The sequence below is a fragment of the Hemicordylus capensis genome, chromosome 3 (assembly GCF_027244095.1).
Source record: "Hemicordylus capensis ecotype Gifberg chromosome 3, rHemCap1.1.pri, whole genome shotgun sequence".
NCBI lineage: Eukaryota > Metazoa > Chordata > Lepidosauria > Squamata > Cordylidae > Hemicordylus > Hemicordylus capensis.
In genome coordinates this window covers 34,236,818-34,257,832 of record NC_069659.1, presented here as the reverse complement: position 1 = coordinate 34,257,832, position 21,015 = coordinate 34,236,818, and the positions used below count along the sequence as shown (strand labels likewise).

General features: G+C 44.5%; 1 protein-coding gene across 7 annotated transcripts in view; it reads right to left on the bottom strand.

Annotated features, from left to right (window-relative positions):
* IFT88 (intraflagellar transport 88) overlaps positions 1-21,015 on the bottom strand; it is an 85,970-nt gene that overhangs the window by 47,522 nt on the left and 17,433 nt on the right. For all 7 annotated transcript variants that reach the window (XR_008319501.1, XM_053309777.1, XM_053309778.1 and 4 more), the window contains 5 exons: positions 16,315-16,429; positions 14,803-15,034; positions 12,953-13,023; positions 12,072-12,158; positions 11,180-11,279 (listed from right to left, as the gene is read on the bottom strand). Coding sequence is in view for 6 of the 7 variants with exons in the window: in XM_053309777.1 (XP_053165752.1) it covers positions 11,180-11,279; positions 12,072-12,158; positions 12,953-13,023; positions 14,803-15,034; positions 16,315-16,429 (605 nt within the window). In the remaining variant the exon portion in view is untranslated. The remainder of the gene's footprint in view (positions 1-11,179; positions 11,280-12,071; positions 12,159-12,952; positions 13,024-14,802; positions 15,035-16,314; positions 16,430-21,015) is intronic.

The following is a 21,015-nucleotide window of genomic DNA, read 5'->3' as shown; positions in this document are numbered from 1 at the left end:
AGTTTCCAGCATGAAGTGCATTACTGTCTTAATTTATAAGGTGCAAAAGAGAGCATAGGCAGAGCATATGCAATTCGCTCGTTTAGTGCTCACCAGCAAACCACTTAGGAAGTACACATTATTACTAGTGTGGAACATTTCCCCCCCACCCCTAATTATAATGAATTATCTACAGAAATGATTGATTTCAGAGGTCAGAAAAACATTTCAGATACAGTATGTATTAACAATATTTAGATTTCATGGAAGCTCAAGAACATTTATTTCTGTTTATCACAGGGTAATTATGGCTGCAGTCCTAAGACACCTTACCTCTAAGTAAGTTCTATTAAAATCACAAGACTTATTTCCAAGTCTTGGCAATAAGGATTGTAGGGCAAGACTTTTGCACAAACCTATTAGATAATCTATCACAGGGGTAGGCACTCCAGCTGTTGCTGCCAACATCATCATCCCCAGTCACAATTTATTGTGCCTGGCAATGAGGGGAATTGTAGTTCTGCAACAGCTGGAGTGCCAAAGGTTCCCTACCCCTGATCTACCAAGTCAGTAGAGTACGGCTGAGTATAGTCCAAAATTAGTGCAATTTGTTCAAATACCAGATCAGCCATATATAATCACTGTCTCAGTCTAAACTCCCCCTGGATAAAATAAAAGTGATAGCTATACAGTGCAGCTATAAATGAACATGGAGCGGTGGGGGGAACCAAATGCCCCTGGGCCCCAGAGGGAAGCAGGACCACCAACTGGATGACAGCTTGCTCTTTGCTGTCCCCTGTCGCCCATCTTCACTTTTTATCCCAGGGCCCATTCTAACTTTGTCATGTCCCTGTAGCCACTTATCTCACAGACTCCTTCCTTGAAAGGATAATGTAAAAAGAATTGTAAAGCATGTAGCTTATTCAAAATGTTATCTGAATGCTAAATAATGTATACTTTTGTTTCAAGGCTGGAATTGTTTGTCCCTGAACAGGAAGTACCATTTTCATCCCATTGTGTTTTACTTTGGGTGGCCATCCCTGAGGTAAATTAATCTGCACTCTAATAGCTAAGGATTATGTGTGATTGATCAATAATTTCCTTCAACTAAGCACTGCTTCACTTAAATCTTTTTTTCCATACCAGTATCTTTGATGTACACAGTAGAAACTCTGTGTGTACACAGTGGCAAAATAAGAACATGTGGGTTGTTATACATTGTGGTGCATCTATGTTTTTCCTACATCAAAGAGATATCTATATTTATAAATGGATATCCATGTTAAGTGGCTCTTAGTGGTAGTTAAATTGTTTAGGGATGCTCCTCAATTCATTTTTCAACAGACATTTTTTGACAAGCATTAATAACCATGTCAGAAAAGGGAATGCATGAGGCAACTACAATTGTACAAGTGTAGAGGAGAGCTGGTCTTGTGGTAGCAAGCATGACTTGTCCCCTAAGCTAAGCAGGGGTCCACCCTGGTTGCATTTGAATGGGAGACTACATGTGAGCATTGTAAGATGTTCCCCTTAGGGGATGGAGCAGCCGCTCTGGGAAGAGCATCTATGTTCCAAGTTTGCTCTCTGACAGCATCTCCAAGACAGGGCTGAGAGAGATTCCTGCCTGCAACCTTGGAGAAGCCGCTGCCAGTCTGTGTAGACAATTCTGAGTTAGATGGACCAATGGTCTGACTCGGTATATGGCAGCTTCCTATGTTCCTATGAGTTACAACTAAGCCTACAAGTGTGATTCGGTCCATCCAAAGGTCAAAGGACCTACAAGAGACCACTTGTATGGTCTCTCTTATCTCTGATGCTCATATAGGACCCTGAGAACTTCTAAAAGTCTTTTTGATCTTTCCAGATCAGAATATGGAAAAACATCAGGCCATATACCATAACTGAACTGTAGAAGATGTGGATGTAGCATGCTACTGAAAGATAAAGCAATGTAACTGAAACAGTGCAGTGGCAGTAAATGCATTGTGGCAATGCATTTGGACCCTATCAGATTTTGCCCAATCAAGGAGGTGATTCTCACGATCACCAAGAGTGGGTGGGGAGGGCAGGGAAGGCTCCAAAGGGCTTACCTTCCCTGCAGATTATCCAAGGCTCTGCGGGGATCCTGCTGCTTCTCACGACCAGCCTTACCTAGGCTGGATCAGGTTGGTCATGAGAACAGCCTCAAGGACTTGTTAATTTAGTAGGACTATTAGTGGCATGAGGATGTACTCAGAGCCCACTGTGGAGGTGAGAGTGCACTCAGGGGGCAGAATCTACACTAGTTTTTGCCAGTGTAAATGCTGCTGTGCAAGTGACCTAATGCAAGTTTGTCACATGAAGCAAGTAAAAACAGGTTGCTCACCTGTAACTATTGATCTGGAAGAGATCTGTTGCAGTCATAAGAGTGGGTTCTGCACCTGCGCTGGACCATTTGGGCAGAATTGACTAGCTCCTCAAAGTGCTTAGCCCTGCCCCCTGCACACTGTGTACTTTCTCAGTTTGGGTGGGCTAGCGTTTTCTCCAAGTAGCGTTTTCTACTGCCTGAATGACTGACACTTGGATTCAACCATCATATGGAATCTGTTCACAGTTCAACAAGGTAAGTAGAACTCCATGTTCTATAAACATATGTTTTGTCACTTCGCATACTCCAGCGGGGTCGGCGGGAAGATCTTATGACTGCAATGGATCGCTTCCAGATCAACAGTTACATGTGAGCAAACTGTTTATCTGGATCGTGATCTGTTGCCCTCATAAGAGTGGGTGACTAATGAGCTGTCAGTCTGGAGGTGGGTGTAGTACGCTAAGGTAAGACCCCTTTCAGCACACCCCTCCCAAAATTGGCCTGAGCTGCAGAGCAAATGTCCAATGTGTTGTGCTTCACAAATGTATGCTCAGAGGATCAAGTTGCTGCAGTGCAGATGTCTCTGAGCTTAATGCCAGCCATATGGGCAGCAGAAGTAGTGTAAGCTCTGGTAGAGTGAGCCCATATGGTCTTAGGGGGCTCCACCTTTTGATGCTTGTAGGCCAGGAAAAGGGAGTTCCACAATCCAGTGGGATAGCCTTTGTCTAGAAATCTGGCAACCTCTCACTTTGTCCTTGTAACCCACAAAAAGGCATTTTGTGTTCCTATAGGGCTTGATCAACTGCAAGTAGAACAGGAACACATGTCTAACATCCAAAGAATGCAGGGAACGTTCCAGAGCTGTCATGGGATTCTGGAAGAAGGTAGATAAAACGATGTCGCTGTTGATATGTCTGTAACCACTTTATGTCTGTAAACCAAAACTCGGGGTCCAGGCAAAGCACTACCTTGTCCTCATGGAATTTAGTGCAAGGAACAGCAATGCAAACGGCATTTAATTCGCTGACCCACCGAGCTGACGTTATGGCTAACAGAAAGGCCATTTTTAGTGTTACAAGTTTAGGAAGGGCTGTTGCCATGGGCTCAAAACGAGGCTCAGAGCAGACAGGACAGGCTCCACTGTTCAGTAGGCCATCAGATAGGTGGGTAGAAGTGGTTCATACCTTTTAGGAATCTCTTGGAGTCTGGATGTGAGAAAACTGTCTTTTTGTCCCATCTGGGATGATGAGCAGAAATAGCGGCCAGATGAACTTTGATTGAAACATTGGCCAGCTTCTGTTGCTTCAGGTTTCTGAGATATAGCAAAACTTGGCAAGAAGTAGCAGAATGAGGCAAAAAAAAAAAAAAAAAAAAACCCTGTGCCTTTGTGCATACAACCTAAATCGCCTCTACTTGCTGTTGTAGTTGACGCGAGTAAATTTCTTCTGGTCGTTGAGGAGGATATCATTCGAAAGCCTATCCTCCAGGCAGTCACGTTGAGAATTTTCAGGTCTGGATGGCAGAGCCTTCTGCCCTCCTGTGTTAGAAGATCCTCACACTGAGGCAGATGTCTGTGGCGACCCTTCAACAGTCCAAGTGCCTGTTGAAATCATGGCTGCTGCAGCCACCATGGAGCAATCAATATACAATGCAGATTCCTGCAGAATTTTCACCAAAACTCTGTTCAACGGGGATAAAGAGGAAAGATATATAGCAGCTTTCGACCCCAGTTGAATTGGAAGGCATCCCCTCTGGAGTTGTGGCCAATGCCCACCCTCGAGCAATACTGGAGGCACTTCCTGTTCATTGATGTTGCAAACAAGTCGACTTCTGAGATCCCCCAGGTCCTGAACTGGAGGTATTGGAGATCGATCTCCCATGCGTGTTGCTGTAGGAAAAGCTGTGACCTGCTGAGATTATCTCCTAAGGTGTTCTCCACTCCTTTGATGTGGATCACGGTCAGGGTTATTCACTGTGCTATGGCCCAGTTCCAAATTTGTAGGCTTAGCATGCAAAAGGAGTGGGAGACCGTCCCTCCCTGCTGGTTTAGATAAGTGATCGCTGTGGTATTGTCCAAGCTGACTTGGACCACCTTGCCTTTCAGAGATGGTTGGAAAGACTTGAGCGCCTGGAACACTGCCAGCAGCTCTAAAAGGTTGATATGCATTTGGTGATGGTTCAGATACCACAGACCCTGTGCCAGAAGATCCCTGAAGTGGGCTCCCCAGCCTTGCAGGGAAGCATCCGTCGTGATCCAGTCAGATGGTTGAGGCACTTGGAAGGAGACTCCAGACAGCAGGTTGACTTCCTTTGTCCACCACTGGAGTGAAACCAGGATCGGGTAAGGAATTGTCAACAGCATTTGAGAGCTGTTGACGTTTGGCGTTTGTTGAGAGCTGTTGACGTTTGGCCAGAATACTGACAGAAACCAGAACTGAAAGTGTCTGAGTTGAAGTTTGGTATAATGCATGGTAGAGTTGCACGATGCTATGAGGCCCAGCAATGTCTGTATCTCTTGAGTTTTCTGTCTTGGTTGTGTTACGAAGGTAGTAATAAGGGTCTTGATGCGTAAGAAGCGCTCCTCGGGCAGAAATGCTTGTTGTGCCTCCGCACTGAGAATAGCCCCTATGTAGTCTATTTTGACCAGCTAACCTGGACACCCGAGTCCGCAAGCAAGCTCAGGACTGTCGAGACCTGCAAAGCTAACTAACCTTTTGGCTTTCCTGCCAGTCACCAGTCTTCGAGATTGGGGGAAATTGTAAGTCCCTGTGACCGGAGATTCATTATGATCACAACCATTTTGTAAATACATAAGGAGCCACAGCCAGACCCAATGGGAGGACATTGTACTGATAGACTTGGTGCCCCACTGTGAATTGGAGGTACTGCCTGTTATTGTTCTGGATCCCAATGTGGAAGTATGCATATTGGAGATTCAACATTGCGAACCACTCCTCTCCATGAAGGAGAGGAAGGATACTCTACAATGTCACCATGCGAAACTTGTGCACGTCCACATAGCAGTTCAACCACTGTAGGTCCATGATTAGCCATAGACCCCCATCCCATTTCGGGACCTGGAAGTAGCGGGAGTAAAAACCCTTCCACTGATCTGTCCACTGGACAGGAGATATTGCCCCTTTGTCCAAAATAGTCTGAACTTCTTCCATCAGCAGTGGGGACACTGGCGTGTACTTGATTCCATTGAATGATGGTAGGGTTGTGAATTCTATCACATAGCCCGTCTGGACTATGTGAAGGACCCAGCAGTCTGATGTTATGTTGCACCATGTGAAGGCATGACTTGCCAGCCTGATGTGGAGGTGGCTAAGATGGAAGGTTGTAGGAAAGTCGATGGTGGAGACTCCTGGATGAGAGGATTCTGTAGACTGACCTCAGGATCAAAGGTATTGCTTGCCCTGGTTGGAAGTCTTCAGACAGGCACCTTGCAAGACCCTGGACTTCTGATTAAAGGGCTTTCTGTTGAAGCACTGATACTGCTTTTGGAAGTCTCTTCTGTCCATCTGCTGGTAGGAATACTGTCTCCTACTGTATTGGCGGTATTTAGAATTTTGGGACTGAGAAGGAGCCGAAAAAATCTTAGCTGTAAACTTCGATTTTTTGATGGACTCCATGGTGATGTCTGTAGTTTCACAAAACAGAACTCTCCTGTCGAAGGGTAAGTCCTCCACACAGTCTTTCATGTCTGGTTGAAGCCCTGTGGAGTGAAGCCAAACATACCTCCAAAATGAAACAGCAATCACCAAAGTCCAAGACTCGGTCTCTGCCAGTTGCTTGGTGTTAATCAATTGCTGTCTGGTCAGGAGGGTAACTTTGGAATGGATGTCATTGAACTTGGCCAGAAATACTTCAGGCGAGAGATCAGCCTGTTCATGGGTGAGTTCATCTCAGAGGGAGTGAGCATATTTCGCGAAACACGCCATGTAATCTTCACAACCAGGCAGATTGTATAGTAGATCTTCCGACTTAGGACGTCCAACTTTTGACCCTCCTTATCCCCTGGTGAGGTATGTTTCCTGCCGGTTTTAGAGGAAGAGGTGCAACACACCACGATAGAATTTGGAGGAGGATGTTTTAACGAAAGTAATTTTCCTCCTCCTGAATTCTATCTAAGTTCTCCAAGCACTTGGAGGTAGGAGCAGAGGTTTGGAGAGCTTCCCATGCAGACTTTGCTGCCTTGGAGATCACAGGCAGCATAGGTGGTGCACTGGTTGGGTGGTAGCCATTGAGTTAAAGAGCTTATAAACAGGGTCATCTACCTCCTGGGCCTGTTTCTTCAACTGCAATCCAAGTGCAGAAGCCATCTTTGAAATCTGTCGGTGAAAGGAACGCATCTCTTCATTAGGAGACACATTGCCCCTTGGCACTACCTTGAGTGGGGTGTTGTCAGAGTGTTCTGAGGAACTTGTGCCAATGGAAGACGAATCAGAGTCATAGTCATCCATTAAGATTATGGTTTGTGGCCCAGAAGGAGCAGAAGCTTTCTTTTTGGAGACTGTTTGAGTAGTAGATGTCATGATGTCAAGGAGCACTGTTTGGGTGGGCTGACTTTTTTGAAGATGCGGATTAGGTACTTCCACAGTCTGTGTGGAAATGCAAGCAAGCTGAATTGGGCATTTCAGTACCAAAGCGCCATTCTTTCTCGGTGGCATAACTTGGGTCAACATCGAGATCCCAGCTGCGGCAGGAGCCGATAGCGGTGTGACCAACATAAAAACCATAGCAGCAGAAGGTTTAGGTAATTCCAGTGGAGGTGTTACTTGAGTGGCTATGGGTACCATCAAGGCTGACAACTGGCGATGGGCCTTCCGGAGCTTATACTCTTGGTAATCCCATAGAAGACCCGGGGAGTGGAGACCATAGCAGACCAGGGGATGCTTTGCAGACTCCCCAACTGCCTCTGTACACCAAGCCCTGTGTGGCCACATAGTCTGCTGGGGCTTTTCATGTATGTGGGCTGGCAGTCTGCATCGACTGGAAAGGCTGGAAAGCCAAAGGTGTGGAATGAGTAGAGAGTTGGGACCGAGAAGGTGAAGTTCCTGGGGTCCTTGGTATCAAGAGTGCCTCTCCATCCTCCTCAGTGTCAAGACCGTGGCTAAGGAAGCCATAAAAGGTCAATGCTGAAGGAGTGCTCTCAGTGGAATCCAGCATAGTTGAGAGGTGTTGGGCATTGCCAGGCCTCAAGCCGGCCTCTAGATTATCATCCTAGGCGTCGATATTGAAAGAGATGGGGGAATATGAAGGGCGGAGAGCATGCCGTGCACAGAGAGTGGCTGGAGACAGAGATTGTTTTGGTGTTGTGGCGGGTGACAGGGACCACTCCCGGTGCCGAGCAGTCAAGATCGTGGTCAGTACCAACGTCGACATCCTTCTCAAAGTCAAAGCAGGGCATCGAGTTGTGGGCACAGAAGAGTCAAGTTCTATGACCTCTGGTGTCGATGGATGAGATTGAGAAGCCATTGGGGTTGACTGGAGGGTCAATGGAGAAGGTGTAGCCCGTGAGGCAGAGGTTGTCTCTTTGTGTCCAGTCTTGGCACTCTTCTCTCAATGCTTCTTGGAATGGGGGGCCCTTCAGCATTGGACCCTCGATGCCGAGACTTGTGCCACTTACAATGGGATGAGTCAGAGGGCGGCTTTGGAACTTTAAATGTGTCAAAAGCAGAAATCATAGCAGTAGCAGTTCGTGTCAAGGTTTTAGACTGTGCAGCAGCAGATCCCAGCACCTACTTTAACACCAAGTCCGGTGTTGACCTCAATACCATACCAGATGTCGATGGTATGGGTTCGCCAGCCAGAGACCTGGGTATCGGCATACTGGAGCGCAGCGCATCATCATAAAGGGTGGCCCTCAGATGAAGGGCTCTATTTTTCCTGGTTTGGTGGGAGAACATAAGAGAAATCTTACAAGTGGAGGTGTTATGTTCCTCCCCCAAACAAAGTAGACAAAGGTTGCGGTCGTCCGCCGAAGGGAGTTTGGCATTGATAGCAGAGACAACGTTTAAAGGTCTTTTTCTTATCCATAGTGGAAGAAAAATAACAAGAATACTCAAGTAGTGCAGTAGAAAGTCCATTCTGAGTCTAAGCTGAGTAAAGCCATCCAATAGTCCGTTCAAGAAAGAGAATAGGCTGGTCCACTCTGAGTCGAGGATAAAGCAATAATTGAGATATATTTTTATTTTGTTTCCACAGAAAACTGTTCCAGTCCAAGGAGCTCACTGTCTCAGGTGCCGACACAATGGCGGTCAGAAAGGAACTGAGGAGAAAATGCTAGCCCACCCAAACTGAGGAAGTGCACCATGTGCAAGGGGCAGGTCTAAGCGCTTCAAGAAGCTAGTCAATTCTGCCCGAATGGTCCAGCGCAGGTGCAGAACCCACTCTTATGAGTGCAATGGATCATGATCCAGATCCTCTATTTTAGACTAGTTCTTGCACTAGTGGAAGATGTTGCACTTGCAGTCTTGAAATGAGGTGCACTATTGCAGAACATGTTTTACTACCTCTTGCACAAGCTCATCAATATATATATGAAGGTGCCTCTTTTGCCAGCAGTAGCACAACATTATCAAGCATGGCAGTTGCAAGGAGTCATATGCTGCCAAAATACAAGGTGCTGGTTATAACCTATAAAGCCCTAAACAGCTTAGGCCCTGGGTATTTAAGAGGACATCTTCTTTGCCATGATTCCCACCGCCCATTAAGATCATCTGGAGAGGTTTGGCTACAGTTGCTACCTGCTAGTCTAGTGGCTACTCAGGGATGGGCCTTCTCCATTGCTGCCCCAAGGCTTTGGAAGGTACTCCCAGTTGAAATAAGAGCTTCCCCATCTCTGTCAACTTTTAAAAAGTCAATTAAGGCACATTTGTTCACCCAGGCTTTTAATTAGGATTTACAGTTTTAATATTTTAACTTGTTTTAAGTTTTAAATTATTTTAATGTTTAGATTTTGTTTTGTGTTTTTATTGTGAATCGCCCAGAGGTGTAAGTTTTGGGCAGTACAGAAATTTGTTAAATAAATAAATAATTCAGATCTATTTAAATCTTTTCTCCCCTATCAAGGACTGCATCAGTGTCACATAGAAACTAGTATGTGTGTTAACAGCAGAAGCTGGTTGCTCATGGGGCTGGCTGGCTGGAAACTAATGGCATCAATTAATCACCTTTCCGTTCCTCCTTGAAGCAGTTTTTCCAATATTTTAAATTTATATTCTGCTTTTTTAAAAAAAGAATCAGTATACATTTAAATTGAATACATGAGCAAGCAGTGCTTCAAAAATTAAAAAAAGGCAGCCAGCCTGCCTGAAGGAGGCAAGACAGGCTACTGAATCACTGGCTAGCATTTCTGTCAAATGCATTAGGAAGCAGGGTTTGTGTTGTTGGATAAAACACACACAAACAAAGGTCAGTCCAGGTCTGCATGTACATTTGTCCACACCCTAACATTAAGTATTGTTAATTCTTTACAAGGTTTGGCACCCTACACTGAACCATGAAAACCTGATATGGTAGCAGATGTTGATACTGTACCTACCTCTTCATACTTACAGCAGCATACAAAATGGGAGAGAAAGTACGAGAGAAGCAATAATTGAAGGAAAGGGAAAGTATTACTTTTTAAACACACAATAAAACTGATCTGAACACCAAGACAGCAAATGTATGAATGGAAGAGACACATTTAGGACACACAAATTACATAAACCAATTCATCCACTTTTATTTTCTAGAATGAAGAGAGGCAAAAGATGGGTAAAATATTATTAGACTAAGAAGGTGGAGCATCTAACATTGTGTTTGCTTGTCTATTTCACATATTTTCAAAGTGACCTCTCTACTAGATCATAAATGAACATTTGCAATGACTAGATTTGTCTCAGCAAGTGTATCTTTTGTAAAACAATCACTTATTTCAGTCTAGCCCTAAGGTAAATAGAGCCCTGGGTAAGGGATGCCTTTGGCACACCCCCATGGTTAGTGTATCTATGTATTCATCATTAGTTTATCAGCTTGATGCCCCCATCTGGTAGGCGTCCTGGGCAACTACCTGGTTTGCCCACCCCATGGCTGGCTCTGATTCCAGTACACAAACAATATTTTTTGTCACCAGGGAAATGCAGCCTTTCTCCTAGATAAAAGTGCTGCTTCAAATGTTGTTGGTTGAATGTCACTGCTAGTGCCTGCAACATAATCAGACAAGCCATACTTCCCTCCTTCAATACCTGTGCTATATTATAGGTTGTTAACAAAGGATGATTTGTTTTTTATTCAACTTTTGCTTTCTTCACAAGCTGAATCCTTCTTGGTGTACCACTCCAGAATGGGTTCTCAGACAAACAAATTTATCCCTCTCATGCTGAAATGCCCAGCTATGTAAGTGAACCCTGCTTTTCAAAAGTACCCATCTGGTATATTTTGTGGCGATTGCTTTTAATTTCATCCCCTGCCTCTGCCCCGGCTAACCTTCTTCCACCAAGATTATCTGCTCACCCATTAAGTGCAGATAGAAACTGTGTCACCAGCACCAGATCAGGGCTAGGACTTCTCTACCACTAATCCCCACCACCTTCAGGTTGTTGGAGGGAAAGGCTACTAGATTTAGTCTTGTCATTCCACCCCGGCAGCAGGTCAATATTGCTTCAGTCTTATATAATGCCACCAAAAAACCCAATCTATCATACCTTATTTGCTAACATAGTAACAACTTGTAATACTGATATATAATACATTCTGCTCTCAGTTTGTGAGGAATATTACAAAAGAAGTTCATACTTGAAAGTGTAATTTGATTTCTACATGAAATTTTTATCAGTATAGTGTTTTATAAGAGCACCATACCTGATTAAAATCCTTTTGCCTCAGATATGTAATTGCTTTATTGATTTCCAGGTCATTGGCTAACTCCACATACTGAGAAGCTTTTACTACTTCAACACACCTATAAGAAAATAAAAAAGCAGGAACAGAAATTCTGTTATAGTGAACCTCTCCAAGTCAAGGAAGCAACTCTTCAGTCCTACCCAAGCATTAGTTACAGCTCAATCATATAAAGAGGCTGACATCTTAACAAAATGCAAGAGCTACTTGCGAAGCACTGGTGCTACTGATGGGTTTGACAAATGCAGCATAAGCACTTGCATGGCGGAGGGGCAAAGTCTGATGACTTCCCCTTTCCCTGGAAATGCTCTGTACCATCCAAAAATATGTCCCTGGGGGTTGTACAGTCTCCAGGGACATATTTTCAGGTGACACAGAGTGCTTCCAGCACCGAGGTGAGATTTGAACTAGGTCACACCTTAGCTACTACTTAGGATCCACTATTAGTACTCAATGGGACTACTCAGTGCTAATTCTCTGAAGTCTGTCAGTCAGGCTGAGGAGAAGGGTATGCTGGGTTTCAGCACATAGTCAGCCAATCAGGAACAGAAGAGGACACATCACTGAGGACTTGTCAGCTTCAAGCCAGCAATCCTCAGATGGGGAACAAATAGTGTGGCTGCAGCATAGAGAGACAGGAGGGCTCAGAGTACCCCCGGGACTCTTCAAGGACCCCTGGGGATACTAGCACCCCCTGCTGGGGAAACACTGTTCTAGAGAATCTTGCATTTTAAAATATGCTACAGCTGGAATTGCCATAACCAGACTGCAGTTTTCAAACCAAGGACTTCCATGGGTTTATGCAGGAGAAAGAGATCCAAGAATGGCAACTTAACTGAAAAATGTCACCTACCAGTCATAGCCTATAGCAAACGATGTTTCAATTGCTGGTGCGATGAGTTTAGCAGCCGTCATTATATACTTCTCTGCTGTTGCTTTCCTTAAAAACACAAAACATTATTTCACACATATAATGGCTTAGCTCAGCACCAGTGTTGCCTATAACAAGGATTCCCAGACATTGTTGAGTGCAACTCCCAGCATCCCCAGCTGCAATGGCTTTTCGCTGGGGATTATTGGAGTTGTGGTCAACAACATCTGGGAATCCCTGTTACAGGGAATATTGATTGGCACTCCATTTATAATCTGCGCTAAAAATATTAATAATAGTAATATCTATATCCTATTATTAAGTTTACTTTCCATGTGGACATGTTCTGAGGAACTTGCTTTGAAAATAAATATATGAATACATATGTCAGATTAAATCAGAGAACACATATTTGGGGGGGAGGGGAGCAATTTTGCTTATTTGCCAAAAAAATGTCACTGAAACTTAAAAAGAGCGGACAGAGCATGACATACAAATAGCCTGTCAGTCTGCAAACCCTCCCTAACTGTCAGGTACTAGCTTGAATACATAGCATAACCAACAAAGAGTCTTCTGTCAGCTTAGACTAACACATTTATTGTAGCAAAAGCTTATGCTATAATAAATGTGTGTCTTTAGGTGGACATAAGACTCGTCATTGTTTTTGCCACAACAGACTAACATGGCTATCCCTCTGGAAGTTATAGCATGACAAGAGAGGGGAAAAGAAAAATAACCGAGTTCAACCTTTTAAAAACCAGTTATGTAGGCAAGACTTTGTTCAGTTGCGTAAGTATAGCCACAGGATATAAAAGATCTTTTGAGTCTATGCAACATAGGAGAGACATCCAATCCAATTTTACCTTTCACGCTCCATTTGCCTTAAGCTGTCATTTTTAATAGCTTCCATCAATAGGTTCGTATGTGGATCATCCTAAAAAAAGGTACAAAAGTGTACGTTCACCAGACTTACAAAAATTGCAGATAAGTCTATGTGTGTGTGCACGCACGCACGCACGCACACACACACACACACACACACACACACCCCGTACACAATTATTATTAGGGCAGGAGAAGACTCCTATCCTAGTTCCAGAGCTGTGCACACTCCCGGTATCTGATCACATGTTAGATAAAAGCAAGGCCAGAGGCAGGGAGCTTGCTCGTCTGTCACGCCCCAGCTGGGTAGGAGGGTTTTTCCTCCCACCTCATTCTGAAGCTGAGGAAAGGATCTGAGTAGGGTGTGCTCATCCTATCCAGCCGGGGCTTGACAGATAAGCACGCTACCCATCTCCAATCTGTTTTTATTTAACACACGATTAAGTACCGGGAGCGCACACAGTCCTCAAACTGGGGCTTAATAATAATCTTGAGAACAGTCCTAGAAAGTTACATGTCACTTTCTAAAAGTCTAACCTCTCTCAACTAACAAGGAAAAGTACCATGCCCTGCTTGTGGGCCTCCTGACAGCATCCTACTGGTCACTAGTGGTATGAGTTGCTGATCTAGAAGGACTAGTGATCTGCTGCTGCTGCTAATTTGCTGCTTTTTAAAAATCCCATCTCTAAAAATATCTTTATAATGTTTGAAGAGGCTGACAAATTCCAACCTCAACTGGCACCCAGTGGTGGCATTACTCATTTCTGTCTGACTCCTGCTATACTATTTATATGTAACATGTTTTTATTAAACAGTCAAAAGTAGTGTATAATAAAACAAAAACATATACATTGATAAATCAAACATTAGATATGCAGACTGCCCCTCACATTAACTATGCTGATCATACCCACCTCTGTTGAATGAATTATATCCATAATCTAGAAAAGCAATTAAGCATCTGAAGTAGTTCCTCTAAATGCCGCAGCTTACATTCTGAGCAGCACCCCGTCAATCTAAGAGTGGGGCACATGGGCTGGTTCCATTCAACTTAACAACCTGTCTTTGCTGGTAGCAATTTGCAAAGGCTAGCAAAGGCATAGAACTGAAACAGTCTTGTTTAGAAGAATGGGCTAAGATTCCTCCAAGCTGACATGAGAGACTAATCACCAGTTACAGAACACATTTAGTTGCAGTTTTTGCTGCTCAAGGAGGTGCCACCAATTGTGGAATGCAGGTTCACATACTTTTTCAGACAAGGATGTTTGTTGTTAACTCTTTCTGTTGAGTGAATACTATATTCAAAATATATCCGTTTTGCCCAGGGGCGTAGCTAAGGGAGAGGGAGGCCGTGTTTATCTCTCTCCCCAGAGGCCCTTAGAGTGAGGGAGATGATTTAAAAAATAGGGAGGAGTGGAGCTGGGGGCCTCGGGATGTTTGAACCCATTCACTCAATTATAGCTACACGCCTGGTTTTGCCCAAGTTACATATTCATTGGTGTTGCTTTTCTCTCTTATCAGGGCATAGCTTAGGATCTAATCATGTTTTGAATAAGAATTTTGCTAACATACAGATCATCCTGGTGGTTTACAAACTTTTTCTCAGCATGGTATAAGTGGGCTTTAGACTCAGCAGCACAGTTTTGAATTGCTGCAGCCAAAGCCACAACTAATCCAGCAAATTACTGCCTTTGCTTGACATATTTACTATTTAGTTATTACATTTTTATCTCCATCACTAATAGCTCAGGGCAGTGTACACGATTCTCCCATACTGCATTTCAAATGTCTTTGACCTACAAACAGTACATATAGCTTTGTTCATACTTACAGCTGGTGAAATATATTTGTCATCATCATCAATTTCCAAAGGAACTGAAATCAACTTTTGGAAGGCTTTTTTCATTTGTTCTTGGTCTCCAGTAGCAAAATAGCAAAGGATCAAGTTGAAGCCTGCTTTCAGGTTCGGAGATGTGCTCATAATGTGTTCAAATGAGTTAATAGCATCTGTATATTGGCCAGTTTTAATAAATGCAATTCCAATGTTCTGCATTATTTTAATCCTAATTAAATAAACCATTGTGAGAATGTTATTCTGTTTTAAATATATACCCACTACTATTTGCTCTGATTATAATACACAAGTATTTTCCAGCCCGTTAAATTAACGGGTGCTAGTCGCCGCCCTCAACCGCCGCCTCCTCCCGCCTGGGCCCACCGCCTCCTTCGGATGGGGCCGGTGCCATCCAGGGCCGTTGCTGGCCTCCCTGGCCGGGCCAGGCCCCCCGCCACCTCAGGCCTCCCTTAACCTCCCCGCGGCCGGTCCAGTTCCACGCGGGGAGTTCCAGTTCCTCTGGCCTTCCCACGGCGCCCACCGCCGCAAGTGGGCCCAGTCTCCCTGCCGCGGCCGCTCGGGCGTAGCGTGTGCTCTGGCTGAGGCCGCGGCTCTGCCACTGCCTCGGCCAGCTTCCCCCGCCGTCTCCTCCCCCATGCCCGGCTTTGGCCGGGCTGGTCCCGCCGCTGCCGCCTCTGCCCTTCCCAGTCCCCGCTTCTCCTGCTCCCGGACTGGGAGCCAACATGGCCGCCCGTGTTTCTGCGGCCGTATCTTTCTCGGACGTTCTGGGCATGCACTCCGCATACCCAGAACCGCGCTCCGCGCATGCCCAGAACAGCCGAGAAAGACACAGGCAGGGACACGGGCGCACACTTTAGTTCTTTATTATAGAGGATAAAAGATACAAGAAAAATGCTATTAAAACACTTTTAAAAACCACAATGGAAAATAAATAGTCAAATGACAAAATTGACATGATGGGGGCAGCCACATTTTTTAATTCAAATACCTCCCCACTCACATATAAAGTGGGAGGGAGGATGAGTGATTTTTCCATCAAAAGGGTTTGATTTTTCCATCAGAACTGCTTATACCCTCTCCCACCTCACGTCCCTGCTAACTGTCATCTGATGCACTTTCCTCCCAGTCTGGCTCAATTCCAGTACCAGAGCCAGGCTGAGAATAAAGTCCCTGAAGTGATAGACTCCAGGGAAATAAGGTGGAGGGAGGGTTCTCCCCCCCCCCCCACCATGCAGGCTCCTTCTGATGTCAAAATTAGACCCAATCCAACTCCCATTTCGTACATTAACAAGGTGAATAAACAAATGTGGTCACCTCCATCACATCTAGTCTGGCCACAAGATAAAACCAAAACAGTAATGAAACCAAAGGTGTGTCCAAGAAAGATCTCTGAAAAATACCAACTGAGCAAACCTGGTGCATCTCCTTAGATAAGGAGCTGTAACAACTAACAACAACAAAATCAAACTTGTTCATATTAGAACTTACCTCATCTCTTTATGGACACTTGCAATCTGATCTAGAGCCATACGGTAGAATTTTATAGCTTTTGAATAGTTTCTTTGTTTCAAATAAATATTTGCCATGTTCACCTTCAGCATCCCTATCAAAGCAACACAATGAATACAATATCTCCCTGTAACTCACATAACTTTATTTGGATTTCAGAATTTGAACATTTTACATATAAAAAACTTACACGCTGGGTACAGAAGAATTTGGAGAAGGGAAAAATGGAGTGAGAAAAGAGCACTGAATAGGGAGAAAAAACAGGTTTCTGGCCTGTAACTGATGATCTGGTAGTAATCTGTTGACATTCATTAGAAATGGGTTCTGTGCCTACGCCTATTGGTGTGGACTACCACAGCTCTTCTTGGCACTTGCGCCCCACCCCATGTGACCACATACTTATTTAAGGCAGGAGGAAGTATCAGCACTTCAGTTCCTGGATGGCCACCGGAGCAGGTGATCATCTTTGTAGTAGCAGGTGAGTTCTATGATGTAGAATTGTACACTACTGCAGAGGGGAGGTTCGGGAGGGTCTAATGGATGTCAACAGATCACTCCAGATCAGTTACAGGTGAGCAACCTGTTTATCTGGTTCATGATCCATTGAATCAATTAGAAATGGGTTTTTAGTTAGCTCCTTTAGAAGGTGGGAGCAGTAGTCGCTGTAACACCCTTTAAAGAACTCCTCTCCCAAAATTTGCTTCTGCTGCAGAGTGCAAGTCAATGGCACAGTGCTTTATGAAGGGCAACTCTAAGGACCAGGTTGCAGCTTTACAGATGTTCTTGAATGATATGTCTGACAGATGAGCTGCTGAAACATCGTATGCCCTAGTTGAGTGTGCTTTTATGGATTTTGGCAGCTGCACTTTTTGCAACTTGTAAATCATGAGAATAAGTTCTACCAGCCAGTGGGACAACCTTTGTCTGGATAGAGCTTGGCCTTGTGATTTCCCTTTGTAGGTTATAAACAATATTTTCGTCTTTCTAATTGTCTTTGTTCTTGACAGGTAGAATAGAAGTGTCCTCCTGACATCCAGGGAATGCAGGGCCTTCTCAAAAGAAGTCATTGGAGTGCTAAAGAAGGTAGGGAGCAAGATATTTTGCCTTATGTGGAAATCTGTCACAACCTTTGGCAAGAATGCGATATCAGGGCATAGTAAAACCTTATCCAGGAAGAAGTGCATGTAAGATACATCCATCCTCAAGGCTGTTAGCTTGCTCACCCTGTGTGCAGTTGTAATTGCCACTAAAAAGGAGGTCTTAAGGGAGACCACTTTCAGGTTAGCAGTAGTCAGAGGCTCAAAAGGGGAGACTGTTAGAGCAGAAAGGACTAAAGATACACTCCACTGCTCCAGTGACTGTCAAACCAGCAGATATAGGTTGGTGAGACCTTTCAAGAAGCTCTTGAAGCTGGGGTGGAAGAACACAGTCTTCTCATCCCAGCCCGGGTGCTTAGCTGAGATAGCTGCTAGGTGTACTTTAATGGAGACAATAGATAGCAGGGAGGTCTTTAGTGTAGTCAGATTTAGTAGCATCTGGTGCACTGTGGTTTTCAAAGGGGGGAAGCCATTAGAAGCCGCACAGCAACTGAACTTCTTCCATTTACTTGCGTAGTTCTTTCTATTTGAAGGCTTTCTTTGGTTAAGCAAGATCTTTCTTAAAAGCCTATCCTCCAAGCTGTTAGTCCCAGTGTGGGCACCTCTGAGTGCAGCACCTGCCCGGCTTCCCATGACAGAAGATCTGGGCACAGAGGAAGCCTCCTGTATGTGTGATTAGAGAGTCTAAGTTGATATGGAAATCATGGTGTAGCAAATTGCAGATTTAAGCCCAGCCTTCACCTCAAAGCAAGCTTACGTAGAGGGAAGAAAAATGCTGATTCCTTCCTTCCATGTTTGCTCAACAAAGGCTGTTCCTTTAAATTTCAACTAGTACAAAATACGCTGCCACTACACCCTAATTACAGAGCTTAACCCCTCCCTGGATTTGGGTGATTGTCCAGGGAGACTCTCATTCTCTTTACCAAATGGAGAAGTATAAAAACCCTTCCACGTGCAGCCTACACGTGATGAAAAAACCTGGTAGTGATTTGCTGAGCAATCAAACTTGAGACTTGTTTGCACCAGAGTAAAAACCCCTTTCCTGAGTTAAAAATCCACTCAGAGGCAGGTAAAATACAAAGAACAAAAAGAGAAAAACTTTATTCAAAATACTACAGATTGCTTCAGTCTGAGGATCTCTCAGCTTTGAGTTACAGGTAACAGAAACACTCAGTACTTGCAAGAATACTTCAAAAAGTACCCTCAGATGATGTTGGGGTGGAACACTTTAAAAATCGTGGTTACTCAGTTGCATAGAACAGAAATGCAAGAAAATACAAAAAGCCCCTTGAGTTTATAGAGACTTTTGCAATACCCTAGTTGGAAAGAAAGGGCACAGGCTCAGTTTCTCTTAGTTTGTTACATAACAAATAAAAACACAATAAACCATTTGTCAGGATTTGCACAACACAAAAAGAAAGGAATCTAACGTGAGTTAACTAACAAACTGTTCCCTCGCTAAACCCTCCAGAAGCCTCAAAGCCCTGGCTTCCTTTCCCCTTGAAACTCACCCCAAACTCCAGGAGAGATTTCAAGCTTCCTGCAATCAGCTCAAGTTGCCACCGGCTTGTCTGGTGGCTACTCAGGGACAAGCCTTCTCCATTGCTGCCCTGAGGCTTTGCAACACACTTCCTGCCAAAATAAGAGCCTCCCCATCTTTTACAACTTTTAAAAGGGCAGTCAAGATGCATTTGTTCACCCAGGCTTTTAATTAGATACTGTTTTAATTGTGTTTTAATTGTTTTAACTTTTTAATTTTAATTGTTGAAATGTTTTAATCTTTTATTGGCTTTTTTTATTGTTTTGTAAACTGCCCAGAGAACTTGTGTTTTGGGCAGTATAGAAATGTATTAAACAAACAAACAAACAAACAAATAAATCTTGTCTCTCAAAGATCTGCAGATGTCCTTCCATGAGAGAATTCTTCAGGCTAGCTTTTGATTATGAAACAGCAAAAGCTCCATTGCTGCAGCTCACTCAGCCTTCCTCCCGTCCTCTCTCATCTCCCTCCGAGCTTCTACTGAGAACAAAGACAAACCTTCACTTCCTGCCACAAGGCCCTCTAGGTCCCAGCCACCGTGTGCTGAGTGGCTGATCCCCAGAGGTCATTGCCTGTCAGTCAGGACAAGGTTCACTTCCGGTCCACCCTTTAGGGTAAGGGAACGCCGATTGCTACACAGTTGTCAGGGCCACCATGGTGTTATCAGGATACATGTAGTCTGGCCAGCCAGAAGCTGTGCAACTACCCTCCCTATGAGTGGTAAAGGTAGATACATGTACAAGAGGTGTTGGAACCAGTCTATTTGGAATGCATCCCCTATTGACTGTGGGTTGTGACCTGCTCTCAAGCAGTATGTCTTGAACTTGGTATTGTGAGCCCTTGCAAACAGGTCTATTTTGGGGTACCCGCAAGACCTGAATATTGGAATTAGGTAATTGTTGCTCAATTCCCACTTGTGTCTCTCTTCCCTTGTAAATGAGCAACTCAGATCATCGGCAAGAACATTGTCCATCCCTTTTATATGCATGACCTGGGGAGCGATACTGTTTCTGATGCACCAGGGCCATATCTGAATGCTCAACACACACAGTGACCAGATAGGCAATCGTTGTCATATTGTCCAATTGCAACTGCACAGTTTGCCCCTTCAGCATAAGCAGAAACAATTTTATGGCTTGAAACACTGCCAGGAGCTCCAAGAAACTGATGTGGAGTTGTCTCTGCTGGTAGCTCCATTGTCCCTGTACCGTGCTGCCACTGCAGTGACCTCCACAGCCCAACACTGAGGCATCCGTTGTCACCCACACCGTGGGAGATTCTACTTGAAACGAGATGTGTTGAAGCAGGTTCTCTACATGAGTCCACCAACCCAAGGACTGGAGTATTTGTGGTGGTATGTTCAAGTGTTGGGGGGGGGGGGCTGTCTACATTCAGACAGAAGGTGGAGATGAACCATAATTGCAACTTCCTCATTTTCAGGTGCGTGTAGTGAACCGTCATCTTGCAAGAGGCCGTGAAGCCTAGGAAGCGCTGAACTTGCCTCGCACAATGTGATGAGTTTGACTGGAACTGATGTACAAGCTCTGAGATGGCTTGGAATCTCTCCTGCGGTAAGTAGGCCTTCCCCGTTCACGTGTCCAGTATAGCCCCTATATAGGAGGTTAACGTCACTGAAGTCAGATGGGATTTTTTCCAGTTGACCTCTATCCTGAGGGTTTGGAGAAGGTATAATAAGTATTGTATCTGAGAAAGTAACCCTTCTCTGTCTTTTGATGCCAGATGCCAGTTGTCTAGGTAAGAGTAAGTTGCCAGTCCCCTGGCCTGAGGTGTGCCACAACTGCAGCCATGAACTTTGTGAAGACTGGGGGGGAGGGGCAGTGCAGAGGCCAAATGGAAGCACCTGATACTGGCAAATTGAGTTGCCCACTGTGAATCTCAGATATTTGTGGTGTGACGGCCTGATCCCTATGTGAAAATAAGCACACCGTAGGTCTAACATTGCAAGCCACCGTTCCTGATGTAGAAGCAGCAGAATGTCTTTTGTCATTCAATATTTTTACACCTGTATGAACTTGTTCAGAT